The 23613-nt window shown below is 46.4% G+C and overlaps 1 protein-coding gene across 4 annotated transcripts in view; it reads left to right on the top strand.

Moving 5' to 3' along the window:
* Positions 1-23613, top strand: part of PBX1 (PBX homeobox 1) — a 335281-nt gene that overhangs the window by 211273 nt on the left and 100395 nt on the right. For all 4 annotated transcript variants that reach the window (XM_027527053.1, XM_027527062.1, XM_027527057.1 and 1 more), the window contains one exon: positions 23306-23550. In XM_027527053.1, coding sequence (XP_027382854.1) covers positions 23306-23550 — 245 coding nt within the window. The remainder of the gene's footprint in view (positions 1-23305; positions 23551-23613) is intronic.

Below are 23613 nucleotides of genomic sequence, written 5' to 3'. Positions count from 1 at the left end.
AGCCAAGAGTACTGGAGTGGGTTGCCATTCTCTATCCCACCTAAACTCCCTTACTCAGATACTTAGTGAGGATGTTGATGTGTGTTACACAGGCGTGAGAGAAGTGCAGAGCAGGAGTTGAGGAGGGCTCCAGCCTCTAAAGGAGACGCTCACACACCCACTCACTACAGACTGCCTCATGGGCTGCTTTAGGCCGGCCTCTTTCAAAGGCAAGGCCCGTTTAAAAGTAGGTACCTCTTGATACTGCTGCCTTAAGATCCCAGCTTTCACAGGAGGGGCGCATCTCACCCCCAGGCCTCCTGAGGGCCCGCCTCCACCTCCATCTTCCTTCTCCCTGAAAACCTTGAGAATCTGGAATGCTTCCTGCCCACATCTTCAACCAAGGGACCGCCAGGGGATTTCAGAGTTGATTGCTTTTTTTCTTTGGAATTGGAATAGCTCCGACCAGCTACTATTTGAAAAACATAGAAGTATTTTTTGCTTATTATCAAGAGGGAGATGGAGTTTTCCTGCAACTAAATGAGAACTTGGTATCTTTTGCCTCGAGGAGTGTGTGTGTGTGTGTGTGTGTGTGTGTGTGTGTGTGTATGTGTGTGTGTGTGCGCGTGTGGAAGTAGGGAGGGGTAGTAGGGGTCCAGCCTTCCCTTCCTTCATCTGTCTCCTGATTGCCAAGCCCACCTTCTGAACCACACTGAGGAGGTCAGTCCGCCTTTCGCTTGAGGCAGACCATCAGTAATGAGCCCCTTGCCTGCCTTTCCCTGTCCTCTGTGTCCGTAGGACTCACCACTCTGTCAGTCTGTCTCTTGTCTGCAGGCAGCAATTGTCTGGAGCGCAGAAATCCCCAAACTTGACAATTGCTATGGTCTTTCTGCCTTTCCTCTTAAACAGCTTTTTTAAAGCCCCCAGAGACCCTTAAAAAAAGAATGCAAATGGAAATTATGTTAGAAGCTGAAATGAACATTGTTGTGAGTCATGAGATCCTGGCCACACGGGGACAAACTATTTTTTATTTTGGGTAGTATTTCTTCTTTGGCATTTATTACACCTCTGTTAAACACAGCTCATGTGACACAGTGTTACTCATAGGCAATCAGAGAAAAAGCTGAAAGTTGAGCCATCGGTAGGGCAGGGCAACTTATTGTTAATAGCAGCCATTAAAGCTGAAAGGAAAAATTACCCATCTGCCCTGGCCAGACCTGCAGCCTGGGACCCAGCGGGCCTCCAGGCCAGAAAGGGGGCTGGGGGAACATGAGGCAAGGCGAATGGAATGTGGAAACCCGAGACCTTGTGTAGGGCAAGGTAGGGCTCAGTCAGGTTTGGGCCCTACCCCAAGAATGGGAAAAGCCGCACTGCTCTCAGGCGCTCAAGCCACACTTCTGTCTGATCAGCCTTGTTCATGAAAGCTCCTGGTGGCTCTGAACACAAGGTTCATTTTAGCCACAGATCCGAAACTCAACAGAGAGATACCGATAGCAGCAACACCTTCTAATTATGCAACGGTTTTCCCTACAGAATGGAATTTGTAACAGATCTACTCTACCCAGATTCTTTGCCATTAGACTTTTGGAGTTCAGCGATTCAATTTTTTTTTTTAAATTTCACAAAGTCTGTATTTAAAAGAGCATACGGTTTAAAATCCTTTCAGACATGTTAAAGCCTAGCCAAAGATGCAACACCATTACCCACTCTGACAAGCCGCCTTGACAGCGTGCTTGTTGATAGGGCCGTATAAGATGTCAGCTGGGAAAATAAATTTGAGAGGGCTCTGCAGAGAGTGTGTGGATACATCTCACACCAGGTCTGGAAGGGAGAGGCAGCCTCTCGTTTGCGGACCGTGCTAACTCACTCGGGTGCAAAGATTGACTCTTGTTATCAGCATCACATATCAATTTGGAAAGCTGTAACAGATACTGGACGTGTGGCTTGGAGGATGGCCCCTGAACAGCAATGCCCACTCCCTTTCCCCTGCCCTTCCTCCCCCTCAAGAGGGCTGGCATGTGAGGGGTAGTATTTGCAGCCCTGCATACTGTTTTGGGTGGAGATACTAGAATGAGGTTTGAAAGGCCAGTTGGAGGGCCCCAGGGATGACACCAGGTTTGGCTGAAAGTCCGAGCAGAGGTGGCAGTACTTTGCACTGAGGCAACCCCTGAGTGCAAGATAAGTGGTGGGGCCTGTCGGAGAGGGCGGTGCCTCTGACTCAGATCCAGGGAGGCCTTCCGTATTCATAGTGTTTGCTTTCTCAGATCTGATTACATCCAGTTCTGGGCTTCAGCCCTGACTGTTCCTTGGCTATCCAAACTAACGTGAGGTCAGGTCAGCTTAATTCATCACCAAGGACGTTCTCGATAGAGCTCAGGTTCTTCTTGCCTTTGCTGGCTTTGTCCTGCTAAGAGCACTTGTTCTCAGCCTTTGTGTTGGTGGCACAGTTTTGAATCCTAGAATTATTTTTGGTTGCACCTTGGAGTGAATTTTTAGTGCTCAGAGGATCTTCAGCACATGTCACTCATTGAATAGAGCTCTGGCTTCCTTGATCCAGCTCTTAAATACAGTTACCACACACAGCCCTTGAACCAATGCTCTCTCTTATCTTCTACTTCCAGTGGATGGATTGTACCCTGATAGAACTGGGGGACCCACTCAGCTCAGCTCTTGCTTATAGACACATGTGTATCTTATGTGCACTGCTGATTATACTGTAGTCTGTCCGATTGTTTTAAAGTTTCACGCACTTATCAATCACTGTCGTGTCTGACAGTTTGGGCTTCACAATTTCATGTCAGAGACCATAGAGTTAAAAGGCTCTGCTATGAGGTTTCCATGCTGTGATTATGGATGAAGAGGGCTTAGGGGGCTGCGTATCTTAAGGGGTAAGGCGGTGAGGGATGGGATGGGACTGGTAGGACAGGTGGTCCATGCACATCATTTTACCTCCCACCTTGCTGGTCATGGCTCCTTCCTTCCTCACCTGTGGATTCTCTCCAAGGGCACTCATGTTACCGTGAGACACCTGCTGTAAGTGTATCAGAAAGAATTTGGTGTTGGAGAGAATTAGAGGTCAGACTGTACTGGAGGGAAGCAAGTCTGGCGGGGACCCCTAGGGGAAGGGGCAAAGGTGAGCAGGATGCAGTGGATCCTTCTTGAGAGGGAGGGCCAGGATGCAGGAAAGTCAGGAAGTCATTTTCCTGGCATCCCTCATGCTAGCTCAGCTTGTATAGAATCCACCTGCAATGCAGGAGACCCTAGTTCGATTTCTGTTCAGGAAGATAGGCTGGAGAAGAGATAGGCTACCCACTCCAGTATTCCTGGTGGCTCAGGCGGTAAAGAATCCGCCTCCAATATGAGACACCTGGGTTCGAGAAGGGAATTGTCACCCCCTCCATATTCTGGCCTGTAGAATTCTATGGAGAGAGGAGCCTGTCAGGCTACAGTCTATGGGGTCGCAAAGAGTCGAACACGACTGAGCGACGTTCACACGCTCACTCCTCACGCTAGTGGAAGCAATTTCCTAAAATGTTATGTCCACTTTGGATTCTTTGATCTTTAAGACACATGAATAGGAAAAAAGACTAGATGTCAAGATAGATGAGAAATTACAAAGGAGGCTGTGATTCTTTATTTTTAGAAGAGAAGGCCACTGGCCTTTTGAACTGTTTTACTTAGAGAGCTGCTGTAAGAGGATGTGAAGGAAAGTTCATCACCAAGAAATGGGCAGAGTGAGAGAAAACAGACTTAGGGTAAGATGTTTTCCTTTTTAGGTAGGATATAAGGGTCCTTTGGGAAGCTTCAAAAAATTCAGAATTTTTTTTTCTCCTATCATGGAATTTACTAAGTAAAGATGACCTTTTCACAAGCCTGTCATTAAATGCTGGCCTCCCAAGTGAGATGAGATGTCTCCATGGTGGGGGAAAGAAAAGGCAGCTGCTAGTTGGTTTGGGTTGGTTTGGCATCTTCAAAGTGAGGATGGGATTCTTAAATCATTTTCTTGGATTTCTGAAAAGTGAAGTGAAAGTCGCTCAGTCGTGTCCAGCTCTTTTACAACCCCATGAGCTATACAGTCCTTGGAATTTTCCAGGCCAGAATACTGGAGTGGGTAGCCTTTCCCTTCTCCAGGGGATCTTCCCAACCCAGGGATTGAACCCATGTCTCCTGCACTGCAGGTGGATTCTTTACCAGCTGAGCCACAAGGGAAGCCCAAGAACACTGGAATGGGTAGCCTATCCCTTCTCCAGCGGATCTTCCCGATCCAGGAAGTGAATCGGGGTCTTCTGCATTGCAAGCGGGTTCTTTACCAATGAGCTATCAGGGGATTTCTGAGGCCCAGTACGAATTCCTTTGTGATTTCCATGTCAGCCATATTCCCCGCTCCATTCCCATACCTGGATCGCAGGATGTTCACAGCACTGCTACACCATAGCCCTCGCTGTGGTTAGAGACAGTGGGATCTGTGTCACAGACACCAGTGAAGTATCTTCTGTGGCCAAGCAAGGGTAGAGTTCACCCTGAGTTATGATTTAGGAGGATAGTATATTCCTAATGGACCTGCAAAATCTTTTCAAATGCAGTCACTGTAAAAGCTTCCAAAGCTTGGAAGGAGTACAGGGAGGACGTGGGCACCAGCTATAATCTAATTTTTCTCCCATAACGCTTGCTTTCCCCCGTTGCTCAGTTGCTGTCTCCCAGAGTCATTACCATCACAAGCGTTTCCTGTCCATCCCCTGTAGGTACACCACATCGCGCCAACAACCCATGGCCCAGCAGGAATATACAGTATCCTTTGCCAGTGTCGATCAGAGCTTGATTACACTTCACGGCTGTAATTCAAGCCTGCTAATCCTCCTCCACGTTAGGAAAAGAGGCCTGTTCTATTAGATAAGCTGATTACTGTCTGGTGTGTGCTTCATGCCGAGCAAGAGTTGTTTGTATGTGGAATTATTGCTGGTTGGAGCCTGGGTTTCACTGCCCTGGGTAAGCTTGCGTAGAGGCGTGGGGGATCTTCACCTCAGCTTGGGGAGGGGTGAGAAGCTGAGTCTTGATTATAGCTGCTGCTCCTTCAACCTCTGTGCCTGTGGTTAAATATTTACTTTTCTTCTCTGGTACCGGAAGAAACGAGTTAAGATTTTGAGAGTCTGACTTTTGCCTCCAGGACGCCCTGTCGAAGATCAAGTGAGAAAGATCACTGCCCCAGACTTTTCATGTGCTGGTGAGGTTTGCAGAGCCACCCCAGCTGTGCGGGTGTCTCGAGGGCTAAATGAGAGAGGAATACGCTGGGAAGAAGTTGAGCCTGTGGTGAACTCAACGGCCACAGACCCAAGAGCGCCCAACCACAGGGCCAGGATGCCTGCAGAGACCATTTGAATGCTTTCTCACATTCAGAGGCCTTTTCTTCAAAGCCACAAAAGCCTTAAAACCACCTTTGCCCCTCCCTCCCAGCCCATCTCTGGTCTGGTGTGCAGCTTGTGGCTTGGGTGCAGGCTACGAAGCCCCGATTCTTCCCGGAGGAGGAAGTGCATTTGTTAAGATCGCCTGCCAGGGGTTGCTGGCATGATGGATGCTGGCTGCACTCTCAGAATTCCCCCACCCTCCTGTTCACTGAAGCAGCTCTCCAGGGAGAGAGGGTGGGGTGTCCTGTCCTGGGACGCAGAGCTGAGGTTCTGCTTAATAGTGGCTCTTGAGTGTTTAAGTCCTGCAAGCGGTTGATGCATTTATCCACGTGGGACTGTGGTGAGGCTGAAACGGTTACAGGTGAATGGGAGCACCTGGTCCCTGGCCTTGGTCCACCTCTGTGCCAGCATATGTTGGTGTCTGTCTGCATATTTGAATATGTGACAGGCTTCGCTGGAGTAAGGAAATCAGGATGAATGTCAGCACACTTAGCTGTGATCATATCACAAGCAGAGGCCTTTTGGAGGGTAAACTTCCTCTACACCAGGGCATTTTAAAACTCTGTTTATTTCTCCGTTTTCTCCTTGAAACCATTTATTCCTTTAGGCAGGCATTTTGTTTTTTTTATTTCTGTGTCCCCAGTACGCATAGTACTGCCTGGCATGTGCTAAGCACTCAGAGAAAGGTGCTTTTGATTTAATGAATAAATAACCTAATTAATATATTGCAGTAAAGAAGGGTTCTGCCCAAGAATGAATGTAAATATAAATTGTTAGCTATTTGTCATAGCTCACTGCATGTGTATTCCTTCTCGTACCTTTCCTACTGTTCTTTCCGGGAAGCAGAGACTCTGAAGCCCCAGGGACACAGACGGGTGTCCGTTCCTTTAATGTAAAGGGCACAGCCAGCTAAAAGCAGTGCAGAACACTGCAAATCCAAGTATCTTGTTAGGAAGGATGCTGTGACATGTGATTTAGAAGGAAGGGCCTCTGTGTTATGTCCTAACCACTGAGCCTCTGGTCTGTGTAATGCTTTTTTTTTCTTTGCTTGAGGGATCTTAGTTGCCCGACCAACCAGGGATCGAACCCCCGCCCTTGGCAGTGAAAGTGCAGAGTCCTAACCATGGGACCGCCAGGGACTTCCCAGGGTAATTCTTGATCCACAAAAAACTTGAGGGTTATTTTATCTTCCTCTTGTCTTCTGCTTTTTTTTCTCCACTATTTTCTTTCTCTCCCCACCCTCCGCTCACATCCCTTAAACTCTCCTCTCTCTCTCCCTTTACTAGGGAAATCAGTGTCTTTTAAAGATCAACATATTCTCCAAATAGTTAAATTGTTCCCCCTTGGGAGATTTCTTTTTCTTTGGAACTGAATTTCTACTCCTAGGAAAAATCCAGAAGGAACCACACAGAGGATTGTCCTACATGAAACAAAGCCATTGCAAGGTTTTAAGTCTAATTTCAGCCATGAAAGCTTTCTTTGACATGCACCGATTAACTTTCTCTTCTTTAATTTTACAGGACGATAAACCTATGCCCTTAATACACCATCACTGTGTGTATGGCTTGAACTTCTAAATCTCAGTTAAAATAGACGATGGGGTATCTACATGTGATGCCAGGGTTGTACGTTCCTGTTCCTAGTGTGTAGGAGAGAGTATGGATGCTGTCATTCAGATAATGGAGGGGCAAGTAATGGAGTTCTTTCCTCTTCTCTGCATGAACTGAGTAAATGCTTGGCTATCGAGAGAATAATTGTCCAGGGAAGCCGTACCTTGAAATTCACCATAGCATCTTTGAGATAATCTCAGGATTATTTCAGAGTGAAGAAATGAAGAGTGATGTTGCATTCCAGTGATTCTGCCTCTGACCACAGAGCTGGCTGTGAGCATTTTCTCATGGGACCGAAGCACAGACTGATGACTTTTGAGAGTCTTATGTTGTGGTTGTTGCTTAATCACTAAGTTGTGTCTGACTGTTTGCAACCTGGCAGACTGTAGCCCGCCAGGCACCTCAGTCCATGGGATTTCCCAGGCAAGAATACTAGAGTGGGTTGCCATTTCCTTCTCCAGGGGATCTTCCAGACCCAGAGATTGGACCCATGTCTCCTGCTTGTCAGGATTCTTTATCACTGAGCCACCTGGGAAGCCCTTTGAGAGTCTAGGGTCTTTCCAAACAGAGAGCTGCTCAAATAGCAGTAAGGCAGAGAGCAATTAAGAAGACCTCTGTTTTTTATTCTGTTCATATTTCTTTCCATCTCTGTCACTTAAAGGCTGAGCAACTGTCTCATCTTACATGTGTTGCTTCCAGCCTGAGTTTTAAGACCAGCAGCCAAATTAGCTAGGTTTAAGGGCAGCAAAACAAAAGGGAATTTAAAAGTGTAACAGTGTGGATCCACCCACCCACACCTGCATAGCCATTAGGCGGCAGCTAGCAATAAGTAGCGGAGAAGGCAGGGGCACCCCACTCCAGTACTCTTGCCTGGAAAATCCCATGGACGGAGGAGCCTGGTAGGCTGCAATCCATGTGGTCGCTAAGAGTCAGACACGACTGAGTGACTTCACTTTCACTTTTCACTTTCATGCATTGGAGAAGGAAATGGTAACCCACTCCAGTGTTCTTGCCTGGAGAATCCCGGGGACGGCAGAGCCTGGTGGGCTGCCGTCTATGGGGTCACACAGAGTCAGACATGACTGAAGTGACTTAGCAGCAGCAGCAACAGCAATAAGTAGTAATTTTAATATATAAGACTTATATCAACCACTTTCATGTGCCACTGCAACTCACCCCCTATTTTAAAAAAACAACTTTCACAGGCATAGTTAAGAAATGCCAAAATAACGCAAATGATGGTGCCCTAAGGTCACAGAACCTTCCTTAGGGTTCCAGGAACCAAAGTTGGCTTCTTGGTATCCTCTCTAGAAGAGGAAAGAAAACTGTATGTACATAACTTGCTTTGGTATACTGAGTTTTTAAATTAGCTAGTTGTTTTCCCTGTGTTGCCATGATTCCACCACAGTTTGATATAATGTTTGAAGATGAGGATGAAAGGCTGAGAATAATTCCATACCTCAAAAAATTTTTCTAGACAAAAGGAATATATAAAAATATATAAATGTGCATATATATGTATACACATTTAGCCATCTTTTTTTTACATTTTAATTTTGTTTTTATGCCACATTCATACCCCATATTGTAAACAAGACTTAGATGATCTGTCGAATTTCAAAAATGGAGAGAAGAATACCTGTAACCATCGTGATGCAAGTGCTCAGCACTGTTTCATTGGAGGACATGAAAGCGCCTGTCTCCTCATTTTCCCAGAAGCCTAAGTGTCTTTTGGTAGCATGAAGGCAGAGAGGTGGCCTCATGGTTCTGCTTTGCAAATTGGGAAGAGAACCTGGAACTGGAGGGTGTGATGTCAAACCTTAAAGCCAAGGCCATGTGCCAGGAACCCGTGTCATACAGTACCAGACAGACCAACAGCACAGCAACTTAAATTTCACTTCCACATCTCTTGCCACAAGAAGTGAAAACAAATTTGGCTTAACAAAGTTTGTGCAACTGCAAACTCATTTTTTGGTATGTAAACAATTCTGTGACTTTTCAGTTTACTTTAAGACATAGTAAGTAGTAAGCAAAGAGTGCATTGAAGTTGGGAAAACCACGTGTGTGTTGTTAGTTGTTACTCTTGTTCAGGAGAACAGAGAAATGAGATTCTGCAAAAGGCAGCATGAAAGTTCACGTTGGCCTTCAACCTATGAAAATTGCCAGCTATTAATTCCGGCCCTAGAGTCCTGGGTCAGCCCTGTACTTTATTCAGGGCACTGGCCCTCGCTTGCCTCCTAAGCTTGGCTAAGACTGGAGGTGGTTGTGATGCAGAGAGAAGGCCCTGGATGTGAGTCTGCTGCGTAACTAGTTGTGTGCCCTTCTGAGTCCCCTGCGCGTCCATTCCCCCATCTGAATAAAGGGGTAATGATACCCCATAGTGTTCAGGTGAGAATATAAGCAAATGAGCTTATTTTAGGCAAGTTGCTTTGCAAAGTTTCATTCTCACACAAGAAAATATCCTGTTTCCACATCTCCCATGCATTTATCCACACACCTATTTGATCACTTTGATTCTATTATCAGCTGATGCTTCTCTTTCTCCCACCAGTCTGCAGACTTCTCTCATTTCTGGTCGAGTCTCCCCAGCTGAAATAGGATCCAGTAGAGAGTAGATACTCAGCATATGTTTGTTGAGTGAATGCTTGACCAAGAGACCATCCTGGGTCCTTGTTGGGGTGGCAGTGTTGGTGAAATTGTGCAGGCCAGCAACACTTTGTGCAGGCTAAGAGATTTTTATTTTGACGGAGCTGTAAGGCTGTCACTAAACATAAGTGGACATGACTAGTCTGGCACAGTCAGAGTGCCACTGGAAAGCAAGCAGCCTGGAAAGAAAAAAGCAAAGTTGGCTTCTGAGATTACTCTGTGTCTGTTACCCCAAAGAACATGAGCCCCTGTGAGGGTTCCGATGAACTGGGGGCAGCCAGGGTCTCCTCTCTGTCCTGCCGGGACTTACTGGGCAGTCAGCCCTCTGCAGCAGTGTCCTCAGCAAAACAGATGCAATTTGCCAGTGACGTACCATCACTAAGGGGCCTGAGAAAGGGCCACGCTAACATCCGCCTGGTGGAACAGTTGAGAGATATTTTGTGGGTCGGAGAGATGTCAGCTCATTCAGTGGAGGAGGAAACAAGATACCTCTTCAGATAAATATAGTAAGAATCACAGTAAATAAGGCCCAGCCTCAGGGAGGCAGATCTTTAAAGGAAAATTAAGATCCCCATCATCTGTCTCTCTGTCAACCATTGATGTATTTAGTGAGCGCCTCATGGAGCTAAATGCTTTTTGATGAGGATAGTTGTGATGACCACCTTACCTCCCCACAGGGGGAGGGCACCTTCTGTGTGAGAGTTCTTGGTGAGGGGTTGTGGGGGGGGGCTCTATCTCTGGCACACAGAAAGAAAGAATGGTCCAGGGAAACCTTCTCTCCCCTCTCCCAAATGTCCTGGTTTTACCAGGATGTAAACACAAGCAGAGGCAAATACCGACAAGCAAAAGCCCGACTGAAAATCAGGGCCTAATCGTTCCCATCTGCTCCAGTGCTGCTTCCCCTTTCTGCCTGCCAGGATGTGTGCTGCAGACGCTAAGTAGCACATTATTTTCGATAAGTTGCAATCATTTACTTGAAATCTACTCCTTTAAGATGTCCCCCTGGAAACTTGAATCGGCATTTGAGAAGCCCTTTTCAGGGTGGAATTTGAATGCTTGCACTCAAGTTCAAGAAAAGTTAAGCCTATTTGATGGACAGGTGTTTATGTTCTTGAGATTTCAGCCACATGGACCCTAGTGGGAAGAGGGGACACTGTGGAGCACAGCCTGGGAGCTCAGAGCCACCATGCAGCTCATTCCCTAAGGAAAGGCACAGGTGCTGAGATGGGAAGGACTGGAAATGATGGCTCCATGGATTCTTACCTGAGGCAGAAACATCACAAGCCAAGGCCTCTCTTGGTCCCCCTGAGATGTTTCCCTGTTATGCTGAGACAGGACTGGTAGTGACTGAGGTGGGTTTTGCAACCTGGAGCCCATCATCTCAATGCCCTGCCCTCATGCCACCAGCACTTCTTGTTCAGCACCTTCATTCTCTTGCCCAGGATGAGACTCTAGACATAGCAAGCATCCTGTCCTCCCATCCAGCCTTCTCTCAGTCAAAGACTTAATGCTTTCTGAGGCCCAAACTCAGGAACGTTTGAACAGCAGCAAAAACCTCGTGCCTCTCCTGCCGCCTTTTTGCCGGCAGATTCTGCAGCCCCCGGTGTCTGAGAATGACTCTGGTGACTCATTAGCACCAAGACCTGTGCTTGGGGTGGTTTATGTAATGAGTGGTGATGGATTACCCACATGTTTTCCCGGAAGGACCCTGACTGAGCTTGTGTGCGTTTGTGAGATGATGGTCCGGGGTCACAGATGGTGTTTGTGCTCGTGGAAAAAGGAAAGCCAATTGGCAGGTGTTTGGAATGGACCTGGGGTGCCCAGAAATCAACCCAGTGTCTTTCTGCTGGGGAATTTCTGCTACCACTAAAGTGAGTGGAGGTGATTTCTTCTTTAAATGGGTCATGCTGAGGTTTTCTCTCCTCCAATGTCCCTCTTCCACTCCTCTGGAACTGGCAGATCTAACGGGCCAATGAGAGTACAAACATTGTTGTACTATAGTGTAAGGAAATACACAAATACAAGCTGTATACAGGTGGGTAAGTTCCAACAGCCTACAGTCATCTATTAGAACTTGTTCTCACATATTGCTCCTTCTCTTATCTTTAGCTCCAGGATGACAGTTTAGCCTGTCTTAGCTTTCTTCTGTTCAAGACTGTGTCTCTTCGCTTCCTTCATCACAGAGGCAGCAGAGTGCTCTTGGCTACTTTCCACATGCAGGCAGCCCTCACCACCCACCTCTCCCTCCTGGTTTGAGCTATCCTCCCCCAGGCCACCCAGCACCCTGACCAGGAGACCTGTTGTTGCCATGCTCCCTCACTCCAGACTGCCCACGTCTCTCACTTCTGCTAAGAGCCTACGTGGCACCCAAGAGAGACCCCTCTCATAATCAAGCCTTTTTCTATCTGTTGTAAACCTTTTCTTTTCTTTCTTTCTTTCTTTTTTTTTTTTTGTATGAAGAAATTCTCTCCAGTGGCTACTCAGGTGTTTCTGTGACTTGTCTCTGGTTATTAAACCTGCCTCTTTCTAATTTTCTCTGTAACACTCTACCCAGCATGAAATCACTCTGCCTTCTAGAGTTCATTCTTTCTTTTTTAAAGAATATATTAGCTTAGATTGGTTAGTCTGCCAAACACAAATAAAACAAAACAAAAACCTCCCCAAATCCCAAGATAAATTGGCTTAAACAAAATGCAAGTTTATTTCTCTCTTACTTTCATATAGCCTGAAGGTGACCACAGGCTGGTCTCTAGGATATGAGGACTTCTATCTGGTTTTTCTCCCTGCTGTGGCTTATATTCCCCAGGTCAACTCATGGTCCAGAGTGGCCGCCAGAGCCCCAGCTCTTATATCCATGTTCCAGCTAGCAAAAAGAAAGGAGAGAGGGGAAAGAAAGACATTCCTTCTTTAAGGATAGAGTTTTATATCTTATTTCCATTCATCTATCACTAACCAGAATTTTGTCACTGGAGATATGACTACATTTAACTGCAAGGGAAGCTGGAAGGTATCTTTCCTCCTATAACCATGACTTAACCAAAAATCAATGTTCTGTGTCCATGGAAAGGGATGGGTTGGAAGAAACCAAAAGATCATCCTTTTTCTTCAACTTTGCACTGAAACTCTCTGTCAGGCCCTTTCTTAAGCTGTTTCCTCTCCTATGTCCCATATAGGAGAGAGACACATGCCCTCATCACACCTCATGTCTCAGGGTAAATATTAGCGTAGTTAATACACACATTTACTTGGAATGATCTTATTATCAGTGTCAGTTGAAGTCACATGGTGGTCCTGAGATTCAGTGAGTCCTTCCCATCCTCTGATAGATTCCAAGGCATTGTGTTCCTAATGGAGGGAGAAGTGGAAGGACCAAGTTAAAGAGGCCGAAGGGATGGAGCCAGTCCTAGTGTTGCGCTCATTTCCTGGTTCTGGACCCTGTGTCCGACCCTAGTGGAGCTCGCTCTTTGCCAACTGCGATGTCGTCCCTGTCTGTCCTTGGTCAGACACCTCTGTGGCTGTCATCTGGCAGAGGTGTCCTTTTACTCCTGTTAGATAGTAAGCCTCCTCTTGCAGGATGAAGGTGGACTGTTAATCATAGCATATGCGTTCTGTAATTTGTGAAAATGGAAATAATCTCAGAGTGAGTTAAGACTAAGTTATCGCTATCTTTGGTAAGGCCCCCTCAAGATCAACAGTACGGTGTATTAGGAATCCTGCCACTGAATTATTCTGTGATTTTCAAAACTGGAAGCATTTTTGTGGGAACAAAATGCTCTTTATTTAAAATTTAGTTCTGATGAAATCATTTGGAAGGTTGGAGGAAAAAAACAGTTCTGCTGTAATGGAGCTTGGAAATATGCACAAGAAAATTTTGCTAGTCACTAGGAGCCGGAAAAGCTTTCTCTGTCCTGACACAGTGGAGTGATGTCAAGAAGTTAAGATCACACATCATACAAAGGGAGCAGTATCCAATTACCTTTTAATATTTTGAGTGTGGGGTTGCTCTATGTCCCAGCAGAAAGGATGACATGAGGTCTGAATCCCACCCAAGAGTCAAAACTGAAATACACTTCCTCAAACCTCCATCGTGAATAGAGTTGCTATTCCCTTCTGGTTATAATGTATTTACTTTTTAATGGAAACTTGAAAGCAGCCATTAAAGAGGATGTCCAGGCTAGCTTGTCTGACATAAGGTGAGATTGCCTCAGAGCTGAGCAGCTCCCCGAAGGGTCTTTTCAGTCTTCCAGAAGGACTGCATCTTCCAGTGCGCTCTGCCAGGTCAGCAGGCTTTCTGGCTAAGGAAGATTGGAGCCGGGGGCTCTCATAAACTGGGGACATGTTGGGCTTCAGAGGAAGTAGGGTTCTTATCATGCTTGGGAGAAGAACAGCAAGAAAGGTACATAAAGAGGGGGAAAAGAGTGAAAAAAGAAGACATTTTGATATTCATTCTTTGAGCTGAGAATCGATTTCCTGGGCTTGATGATGTCAGTCTGAGTTTGCCTAGAAGCGCAGCACAGTGAGGTAGCGGGGTGTGTGTGTGTGTGCTCACTGACTTAGCCTGGTGTGGGTATATGTGTCTATACTAACTGATTTAGCCTGCTGTGGGTGTGTGTGTGTGTATACTCATCAACTTAGCCTGGTGTGTGTGTGTGTACTCACTGACTTAGCCTGGTGTGTGTGTGTGTGTACTCACTGACTTAGCCTTGTGTGTGTGTGTGTATACTCATTGACTTAGCCTGGTTCCTTCCGCTTTGCTGATTTCTTTCATATAAAAAACAAACTCTTAACTCGGAATCTGTCTTGCTTTCTTATTCTTCCCAAAGGGACCTTTATCAATGGGATTGATGTAGATTTAACCAACTATTGAAAGCTAACCAGTTACCAAGCACAGACATGTGCTTTTGTAAAAATAAACCTATTTAATCCTTTAATGAGAGTCAAGCTGTGGTTGATATTATTTACTGTCAGGTGATAAAGAAACTGAGCTTAAGGAAGGCAAGGCCGTGCAGTGGGAGCCTCGGACTCTGCTCTGTACCCGTGTTCTTCCTTCCTGCCATGTTGTGGAGCTCACGGAAGAGGGCTGAGGCCCATCCTTGCCCTTTGGGAGGATGCTGAATTCTGATGGGAGAGGAAATCTGTCAAGAATTAGCACTTGCCAGCAATGTGCTAGGTGCCTAATTGATGTTATCATCTGAATCCAAGAGAACGGTGAGAAGCTCTCTTGCTTTCCCCATGGTGTCACTTCCTTGAGAAACTAGCATTGTAGAGAGAAGCTTGCATCTCTGGGATTGCACAGCAAGCTGCCAACCAGTGGCTCTCAATTTCTCACACATTTTATACACAACTGAGTAGGAAACCATTTCTTGCATCGCAGGCTACCATTGCCGTCCTGGCTTCTTGCACCCTGCGTTGGCCCTCCCCGGGAGCTGTTCTTCTCTCACACCTCCAGGCATGGTAGTCCAGGCCAAGGCTGCTGTGATGTCACACCCTCCTCCCAACTTCTGCAGCCATTCTTGAAGCCAAGGGTGTCCCCCAGCAGCAGTCCAAGCTAAAGTTACTAAGGACCAATGCCCCCTCACCCGGGCAGCCGGCGCCCATCCAGGAAGGCAGGAGTCTGCTGCCCAGCACATGAGCCTGCTCTCTGCCAGCTGGCCTAGGAGGCTCCATGTGCCAAGCAGGGGACGTGTGATCGGGATCCGTGCCCGAGTGTTTCCTGGGAAGTAGAAAATGCATGTGACCAGAGCCACTGCAGCCTGGCTCAGAAAGAGAGATGACAAGAAAAAGTACGGTACGTTTCTCTAAAGAAAACCCCCAAATATAAACAACAACAGCAAAAACTCTAAAACCATCTCAAGAGTGTCATATATTTTTATGTTTACCTTCTGCCCTAAAACTTTTCATAAAGCCCTGAACATAGTAGTAGTGGGTAAATAAGAAGACATGAATGTATCCTTAAGGTCGTTTCTGGACCACAGTTTATTTTGCAGTTCAGCACCGTGCTTGGCACTATAAGAGATGCTCGGTGAATATTTGCAGGATACCGTGCTTCTTGGTATTGACTGACTAAAGCCCTCGAGTCCTGTTGCTTGGTTTACCTGCCTAACAAACCAAGGAAGGTTGAAAGGGCTAGAAGACATCTTATCTTTATGTCTAAAGACCTGGTGATGCCATAAGAAAGCCTAGACCCACGGATCCCAGCCTGGATGTCCCTGAGCGTCTCAAGAGCTGGCACACAGTCTAAGCACGGCTTTCACACTTGAAGCCTCCAGGAACTTGGACTTCTCATCTGAGCGGCCTCAGAGATCTCTGCCTGCACTGGATGGTCCCCACTAAGGTGGTCACTGGTTCTTCCATGCTCGCCAGAAACTCTGACTGGCAACCATCTCTCAGGCTGGCTTGTAATATTCAAGAAATCAAATTGTCAGTCATTTCCATTTGTTGGATAAACAGACTCTTTGCAAAATGCACAAAACACCTTTTTCATCAAACAAACGAGAAGGTTGGTACTGGAAAATATCAGGACACAATACCTTAAGCTTCAAACCACTGACATCAGATTTTGGTCCCACCTTTGGGTTCAGAAGAATCAAAATATGTCATGGTTATTTTGCAGCAGAAGCTTGGAATTTATGATTTGAGAGTGCAGGTGCTTGTGGGAAATGAAAGAAACTAGAGGAAGGATTAGAGGGTATGTGTCCCCTGGGATTTCTGCTTGCTTTCCACCTACTCTGACAACTTGATGTGCTCACACTGAAGGGACTGGAGGAGTCTAACCCTGGGCTTCTTGGAAATCTCAGCATCCACTCCATTCCCGGCTCCTTCGAGGTGCTCGGTTAGTGATTGGTTTGAGTGAACTGAGCGTTCGTTCCTCAGAGGGCTCCTTTGGGTAACACGGTATGCATAGCCCCTTCCCTGGGGGCCACTGTCAGCCCTCCTAGGAATTCTTCCCCATATACCAGTCACATGCCAGGCCTTCCCAACACCCAGAGCCTTCGTCATGGATAATGTTGGCTTGCTGGGGACATGCCAGGCTGTGGGTTCTAAGGCTGTAGCTTAATGACAGTGTAGGTTTGTGTGTTTAGCATTTTCAGGCTGATTTGACAGATTTTTGAAGTGGGGTGGAAGATGTGACAGAGGGAAAGGGCCTCTACCAGAAGATAAAGAAAGTGAAAGTGAAGTCGCTCAGTTGTGTCGGACTCTTTGCAACCCCATGGACTGGGGTCCCCAGGCTCCTCTGTCCATGGGATTCTCCAGGCAAGAATACTGGAGTGGGTTGCCATTTCCTTCTCTAGGGGATCTTCCCAACCCGGGGATCGAACCCAGGTCTCCCGCATTGCAGGCAGATACTTTAACCTCTGAGCCACCAGGGAAACTCTGGTCTAAACTGTAACTGGACCAGAGGGAGAAGGAGCGAATATATAAGGAGCTGGCTGCCTTACGAACAGGATCGTTGGAGAGCCCATCCTGCAGCCTTCCCTCCTGCACTCTTTCTCATACATTAGGAGATGCTCAAATAGCTACTCAGTGCCAGAGGCACTGTGAGGTCATAGGGGGATACATAGATGGAGGATAGATCATGACAGCTTTTCAGAAGCTTCACAGCCTTGCTGGCGAGGTGGCCGGTGTGACGGTGGTGGTTCTGAGATGCGCTATGTCTGTGGTGCAGACAGTATTAATACTTGCTTGGTGGCTCAGTGGCAAGGGAGCTCATTTCTAGCTATTATCTGGGTAGGTTTCTTGAGAAAGGCTGAATGGAGATTTGAAATAGGATGAGATTGTGGTAAGTGGATTTTTCTGTCTGAGAGGGGAGAGGGCATTCTATCACATGGCTCAGTGGCTCTAATCGTGATGGTCCTATTGGCAGAAAGAAGTAATTGAAGAAGACCAGCTTTGGAGGAAATTTTAAGGAAATTAAGAGGTCAGTAGGAAGAACTTCCTCCCTTCCCCACCTCATGTCTGGTTGTTTTCTGCCTTGCACGTCAGCCACAACCTGAGCATCAAAAGACTGTGTGTGTGTGCGTGTGTGTGTATACATGCCCACATATGCAGAATTGAAAGCACATCCACTCGATTACCACTGGTGACAGAATCTTAATGTTATAGTAGAGGATAAAGTGTATAAGAGTTAAAGACCTAGATTCTAGTTGTGGCTTGTCCCAATTGCTCTGCCTTTGTAATCTTCAGTTATCTGCTATCTAAGTTTGTATTACTTCATGTTCTATAAGGTGATGCAATTCATTGTGCACAAGTACTTTCTGAACAAATAAAAGGTCTAACTGTGATATTTTCAGGAAGCAGGCACTTTGCTCTATTTCTAAAAAATGCAAGGACAGCGTATTTTTGTCCCATACTTCTGTCCAAAGTTCTGACCCCCTGGAAGATAGCAGAGCAGGGTTGGGAGGTGAGTCTGGGAGAGCTTCACTATCCCAGCTTTTCTGGTCGTATGTACTGAAGACCAGTTCATAGACTGTGGAAAACCTGCATGGAAGCTCAGTCTTGTGCCTTCAAATCAAGCAAAGAAATTGGCCAGAAAGCATGAGGGCTCCCATCCTGGAAACACCTCATGCCCTTTCCCAAACCACCTGTCTGCTTGCGTGCTAAGTCGCTTCAGTCATGTCCAACTCTTTGCGACCCTTTGGACTGCAGCTCTCCAGGGTCCTCTGTCCACGGGATTCTCCAGGCAAGAATACTGGAGTGGGTTGCCATGCCCTCCTCTAGGGGATCTTCCTGACCCAGGGATCGAACCTGTGTCTCTTATGTCTCCTGCACTGGCAGGCGCCCCCTGGGAAGCCCAGAAGACCCACCTGTCTGTTGACTTTCCATCATCTCTCTCTGTCAGCCCAGCTTTGGGTCCCTGAACGGCTGTCCAAATTTGAAGACGACCCTCTCAGTAGATATGCCCTCTTCCTCTGCTGCCTGCTCCACCCTTGGAAACAAGAATCTCAGCAGGGGGATTTCCCCCAGCACTAAAAAAACCTGGGGACTGGAAACAGCCGCCCTCCTAGCACAACCGGTCCTTGGTGAAGAAAGAGTGCCCTCTAGTGGGCTTTGTCTGGAGCTGCTCTAGATCGGTGTCAGGGCTCAGCCAAGGACAAAACAACCCGCTTGCTGCCCTCCTGCCAAGGATCTTGAAGCTGCCTTTGGGTTTGGTTTGTTTTTCTCTGCGTGTGAAGAAACAAAGAAAGAACAGCAGGAGACCAGTTGTGAGAGCAGCCCCGACTGTGCTGTGACAGCCTTCTTATCTTGGGAGGTTCACCAGAGAATTAACCCCAGGGCCAGTGATGGCAGCAAGGTAGATGGTGACATCGGATGCTTTTTAAAGGGCCTGTGACAATTTCTGTATACATCACTCACCTGTCTTGACCGGTCTCTTATATAAGGGGTTAGATTTGTGAGAAGGAAACTCCTTCTTTAAGAATGATTACCGAAAGGGTTAAATATCTTGTTGCGTGACCCTCTTTGCAGAGCAAATCCACTGCAGTTGATTTTATTTTTGGTAATGGAAGTGTACACATCTCAGTATTAAAATCCTGTATGTACTGGCATAAACAGGGTTTTTTTCCCTTTAAACCTGAGTAAAAGCTGTTGGGCTGGGGAGCAAAGAGGGGAGGAGGCGAGGGAGGCTGCGGGGCTCCCATCAGGGGAGCAGGAACCTGATCACATGTGATGGTTGCTGGATTAGGTAACAGCTCCGCTGGTTGAAATTGGATCTTGGAGGATGAGTGTTAACATCTCTGGTGTCCTGGTGAAAGGTTCATTTGAGACTTGCGTGGTGCCACAGAGATAAAAAAAGGAGCTTTTAAATAATCATTTTGTCTCCTATTTGGCAGAGTGCTGGCTTCAAGCAGTAAATAGGTAGCGTCACTTTGGCTTAGACGTATTGGCCTTTTCATTTATTTATTTAATGTTGGTGGGATTTTTTTTTAACTCTCTAGCTGAACAGCCTTCCGTATCAGTGAATCCCAACACCTGTCTTTATAGTGGTACCTTCAGATCCTGCTCCTTTTGGGCAGAGATCTGTCCATGCCGTGTTGTTTACTGGTCCGGGCCTCGTCGCGGCACACATGCATAGCCCAAGACCCTCAGAACCAGAATCTCCTGTGTTAGACAGTGGAAGAGGAAGGTTTTCTTTTGTTTATGTTGCGTGTGTGTGTGTGTGTGTGTGTGAGAATAGTTTTGGTGGTGGTGGTTCTGATACATACTCTGAAGTTTCTGTTTTCATAATGATTTGAGTTTAATTTGAGTGGTATAATTTGAAGAGGACTGTTGGGTTTGTTTTTCCTATATTTTCTGTTCTTTTATTTTTTTCAAATCTCTGGTTTGGAGCCAATTTATGTGTCCTGAACTCTAAGGATTAATGCAAGCAAGGTGTATTTCATTTCTATCACACCTATTCCTTCTTGGCCACATTTGGAAACCTATTAAATTAAATCTTAGTGAATCCAAATTTCTTTTTAAAGAGTATTTGTTTCCAGGATTCATCAAATGATACAAAAGCTAAGCAAAAGGATAACCCTTTCCTGTGTGGGTATGTGTGTTTTTTTGCCCTACTAAATGTCTCCAGTAGTATAGATTAGGGCTTTACCCTCTGCGACTGTCCTGGGACTTCTTTGGTGGGTAGGGGGTTACAGGGTCTCCTTTCAGTGTCCTTGGCAGCTTTAGCATTTCCTTTATTTCATTTAAAAGCAGTTAGATTTTAAGATCAAGAAAAACATTAAGTAGGTAGGTGTGCAGCCTTGGTGTGGACAGTTCATGCTTCCCATGGATTGTTTAAAAGAAAAAGTGAGGCATGGATGTGGGTGCAACTGAGAAGGGCTGGAAAGGGAAAATATTCATTGAAGTAAATACTGGACACATGGGAAGTACTAGTAGTAATGTGACCACCTGGTCACCTACCTCGTACCTGGATGAATCAGTACCAGCACTTTGTTCTGTGTCTGCCTGACTCCTTTTCTGTCTCATTCTTTTCAGAACAAATGGAATTTTGCTAGAGGAATAAGTTAATGGGGTGCGTGAGTTGGTCTCAGGTCCGATCATCCTTACCATCGCCTCAATAAGGCAGTGTGTAGGTAGCCCCAGTAAAGTATATCCTCACGGGTTGATGTTATTCTCTTTTACTTTGCTACACTGTTGAGAGCTGTCAGTGCTGGATCTGTCAGGAAGAATTGTTTGGGAGTGATGAGGAAGAGCCGCTTGGAGGCGTCACGGCCCGGCTCAGATGCCACCAGCCTCAGCATCCTGAGGAGGTTTCCCATTGGCCGAGGTCTGTGGCCTCTTCTGGAGCGTATTGGTCATGGGATTCCAGAGAGTGGATTAGTGTCAAATTTTGCCCCAGTACCAATTTTTTAATGATTAAGTAAAAGTGCCACAATTACCAAATGGCTCAGAGGTGATTCTTTTTTCACTCTTAAATGACCCATAGGTATTTTGTTGATAAAGCAATTAAAATTCATTCGATGAAATTCACTGGGGAAACGTCCATAAACCCCACACACTAATGTCCTCGGCGGGAAGCATTCACTGGGCTGTACAGGTGAGGAAGGAGAGGCCCCAGGGCTCCAACACCATCTGCTTGGGGGGCCACGTTCTTCTCGCCGCCACCCCACACCTTTAGGGGCTGGCTGGCATTCAGGAAACGGTTGCAGCATTCATTTCCTTTCTTAAGGAAATCTTTGTTAGTGGTGATATGTTCTTGAAGATTGGAGTAAATAAGTTCAAGGAACTGAATAACATGATTAAATCTTTCTTATTCTGAGACCAGGGGGATGATTTCCCATGTAAGTCTTCTGAGTCTGCAAAAGAAGGATTTCATTGGAAAAATGTCCACAAAATTAAACTCCACAATCCTCTAACCTTTGCTGTCACCAGTATAGCAATTTTATGTTACTGCAGCAGAACATTAAAAATTCAGTTGCAAGAGGAGAGCCTGGGTCCTGAAGTGTGGGCTCTCCCTGTATCCTTCTTTCCTGCCAGCTAACCCCCTTCCCCACAGACTCCTGTTGCCTCCTCCTGTCTTTCCTCACTCCCTCAAGGGGTACGTGTGTCTACCCCGGGCCTTTAAACTGCTGCCCCGGGCCACATGCTTGACTGTCCACTTGACTGCCTCATTCACAGAAGCGATGCTGCCATTTTCCTTTAGCACAGGACTCGGGCTTTCCTTTGAAACAACTTTCAAGGTTGCTTCTTGTCAGACCTGTTAGAAGCCAGGAGCATGTGGGCACAGCCAGCAGTTATGCTGGTATTACAGGTGATGGAATGCCCCGAACGTCTCCATGTCCCCTCGGATTGAGCTCAGATCCACCTTTCCTGTCACAACCCCGTGGGGCTGCCTTGCTGAGGGTCGAGAGGCGGCTGCACCTGTCACTGTCCCCGTGGGGCTCACCAGATGTATCCTGGCCAGAAACAGTTCTAGACTCCCACCCGGCCCCCTGGACTCTGGCATCTCCACCCCCAGGATTCGAACGAGCAGAGTCTGCTTCTTCTCTACCTTTAGTTACATCCCTCCTTCCCTACTCTGCCCTCAGTTTTGTTTTTTTTTTTTTAATTAGATACCCTTTTCGTGTTCACTCTCAACAAAGACTTGGCTGCTGACGACTAAACTGGGTTTAGATGAGTGATTTACCTTATGGCGGGTTGTATGGCGGTAGTAAAACGAGACTGCCTAGCTCTTCCACTGGTTTACTAAATCACTTGATCTCTTTCAGTCCAAATCACCCCTTCATGCCCCGCAAATGGTCGTGGGGGGTTAATAAAAAGGAGCCTTTCGTGGAGCCAAGCCTCCTTCATCCTATCCGAACCCCAGCTTCTCTGAATCCATGAGGCAGCTTGTTTAAAGGACCTCGCCCTTGTTTGTACCAGGACGGAGCTTTTACCACCTGGAATAAATTGATCTCAATTTTGGAAAATAGAAATCCCTAGTCCAGAGCAGAGGTCTTCACACTTTACTCCAATTAACTGAATTTGCCTGACTTAGGTTATTTTGGAAATGAAAACTTAGGCTGATCCAATATCATAAAGTCAATGAGTGTAAAAACTTTGTAATAACAAACTCACAGAAAATCTAAAATTAGAAATGAGAAAAGAAATGCTATTCCTTGAACTAAAATTTAGCAGTTTGGGGATGAAAGTGAAAATTATATTCTGTTATAATTTTTTTTTTCGTGGATTGGAAATTTCTTTCTTTGTGGTAAAATAGACATAACAAAACTTAGCATGGTAACTGTTTTTGAGTGTACAGTTCAGTGGCGTTACGTACATTCACATTGCTGGTCAGCCATTACCACCATCCATTTCAAGAACTGTTTCATCTTCCCAAAATGTAACTTCCCAAAATGTAATGTTCATTGCTAGTTCCTTATTACCCGCTTCTCCCAGCCTGTGGTACCCACAGGTCTGTTTCCTGTCTCCATCAGTTTGACTGTTCTAGGCACCTCATATAAGAGGAGTATCATTAATTTCAGGAACAAATCAAATCTTTCCTTGTATTTTCTTGTCCTCCCATCCCTCTCTTTTTCCAGCCCTCTGCACGCCCATTGCTCAGATGCCTTTTTGTTAAGTGATTTGAGACTTCTTCAGCCAAATCATGTATTGGGAGTTTTCTGTTGTTTTTAAATGTTACTCCATTGGGTTACTGTCAACACCTCCCCACTCTTTTCTATCTCCCTGCAGTTTTGAGTATCCGGGGAGCCCAGGAAGAGGAGCCAACAGACCCGCAGCTGATGCGACTGGACAACATGCTGCTGGCCGAGGGGGTGGCGGGGCCCGAGAAGGGCGGGGGCTCAGCGGCGGCAGCGGCGGCGGCTGCTGCTTCTGGAGGCGCCGGTTCCGACAACTCAGTGGAGCATTCCGATTACAGAGCCAAACTCTCACAGATCAGACAAATCTACCACACGGAGCTGGAGAAATACGAGCAGGTATTCACAGCCATGTGGGGTCTGGGCCCCCCAGCCCTTTAGGGCAGGGCGGAGAAATCATGA

The sequence above is a fragment of the Bos indicus x Bos taurus genome, chromosome 3 (assembly GCF_003369695.1).
Source record: "Bos indicus x Bos taurus breed Angus x Brahman F1 hybrid chromosome 3, Bos_hybrid_MaternalHap_v2.0, whole genome shotgun sequence".
Taxonomy (NCBI): domain Eukaryota; kingdom Metazoa; phylum Chordata; class Mammalia; order Artiodactyla; family Bovidae; genus Bos; species Bos indicus x Bos taurus.
The sequence above is the reverse complement of the archived record's forward strand: the minus strand, read 5'-3'. Positions and strand labels throughout refer to the sequence as shown.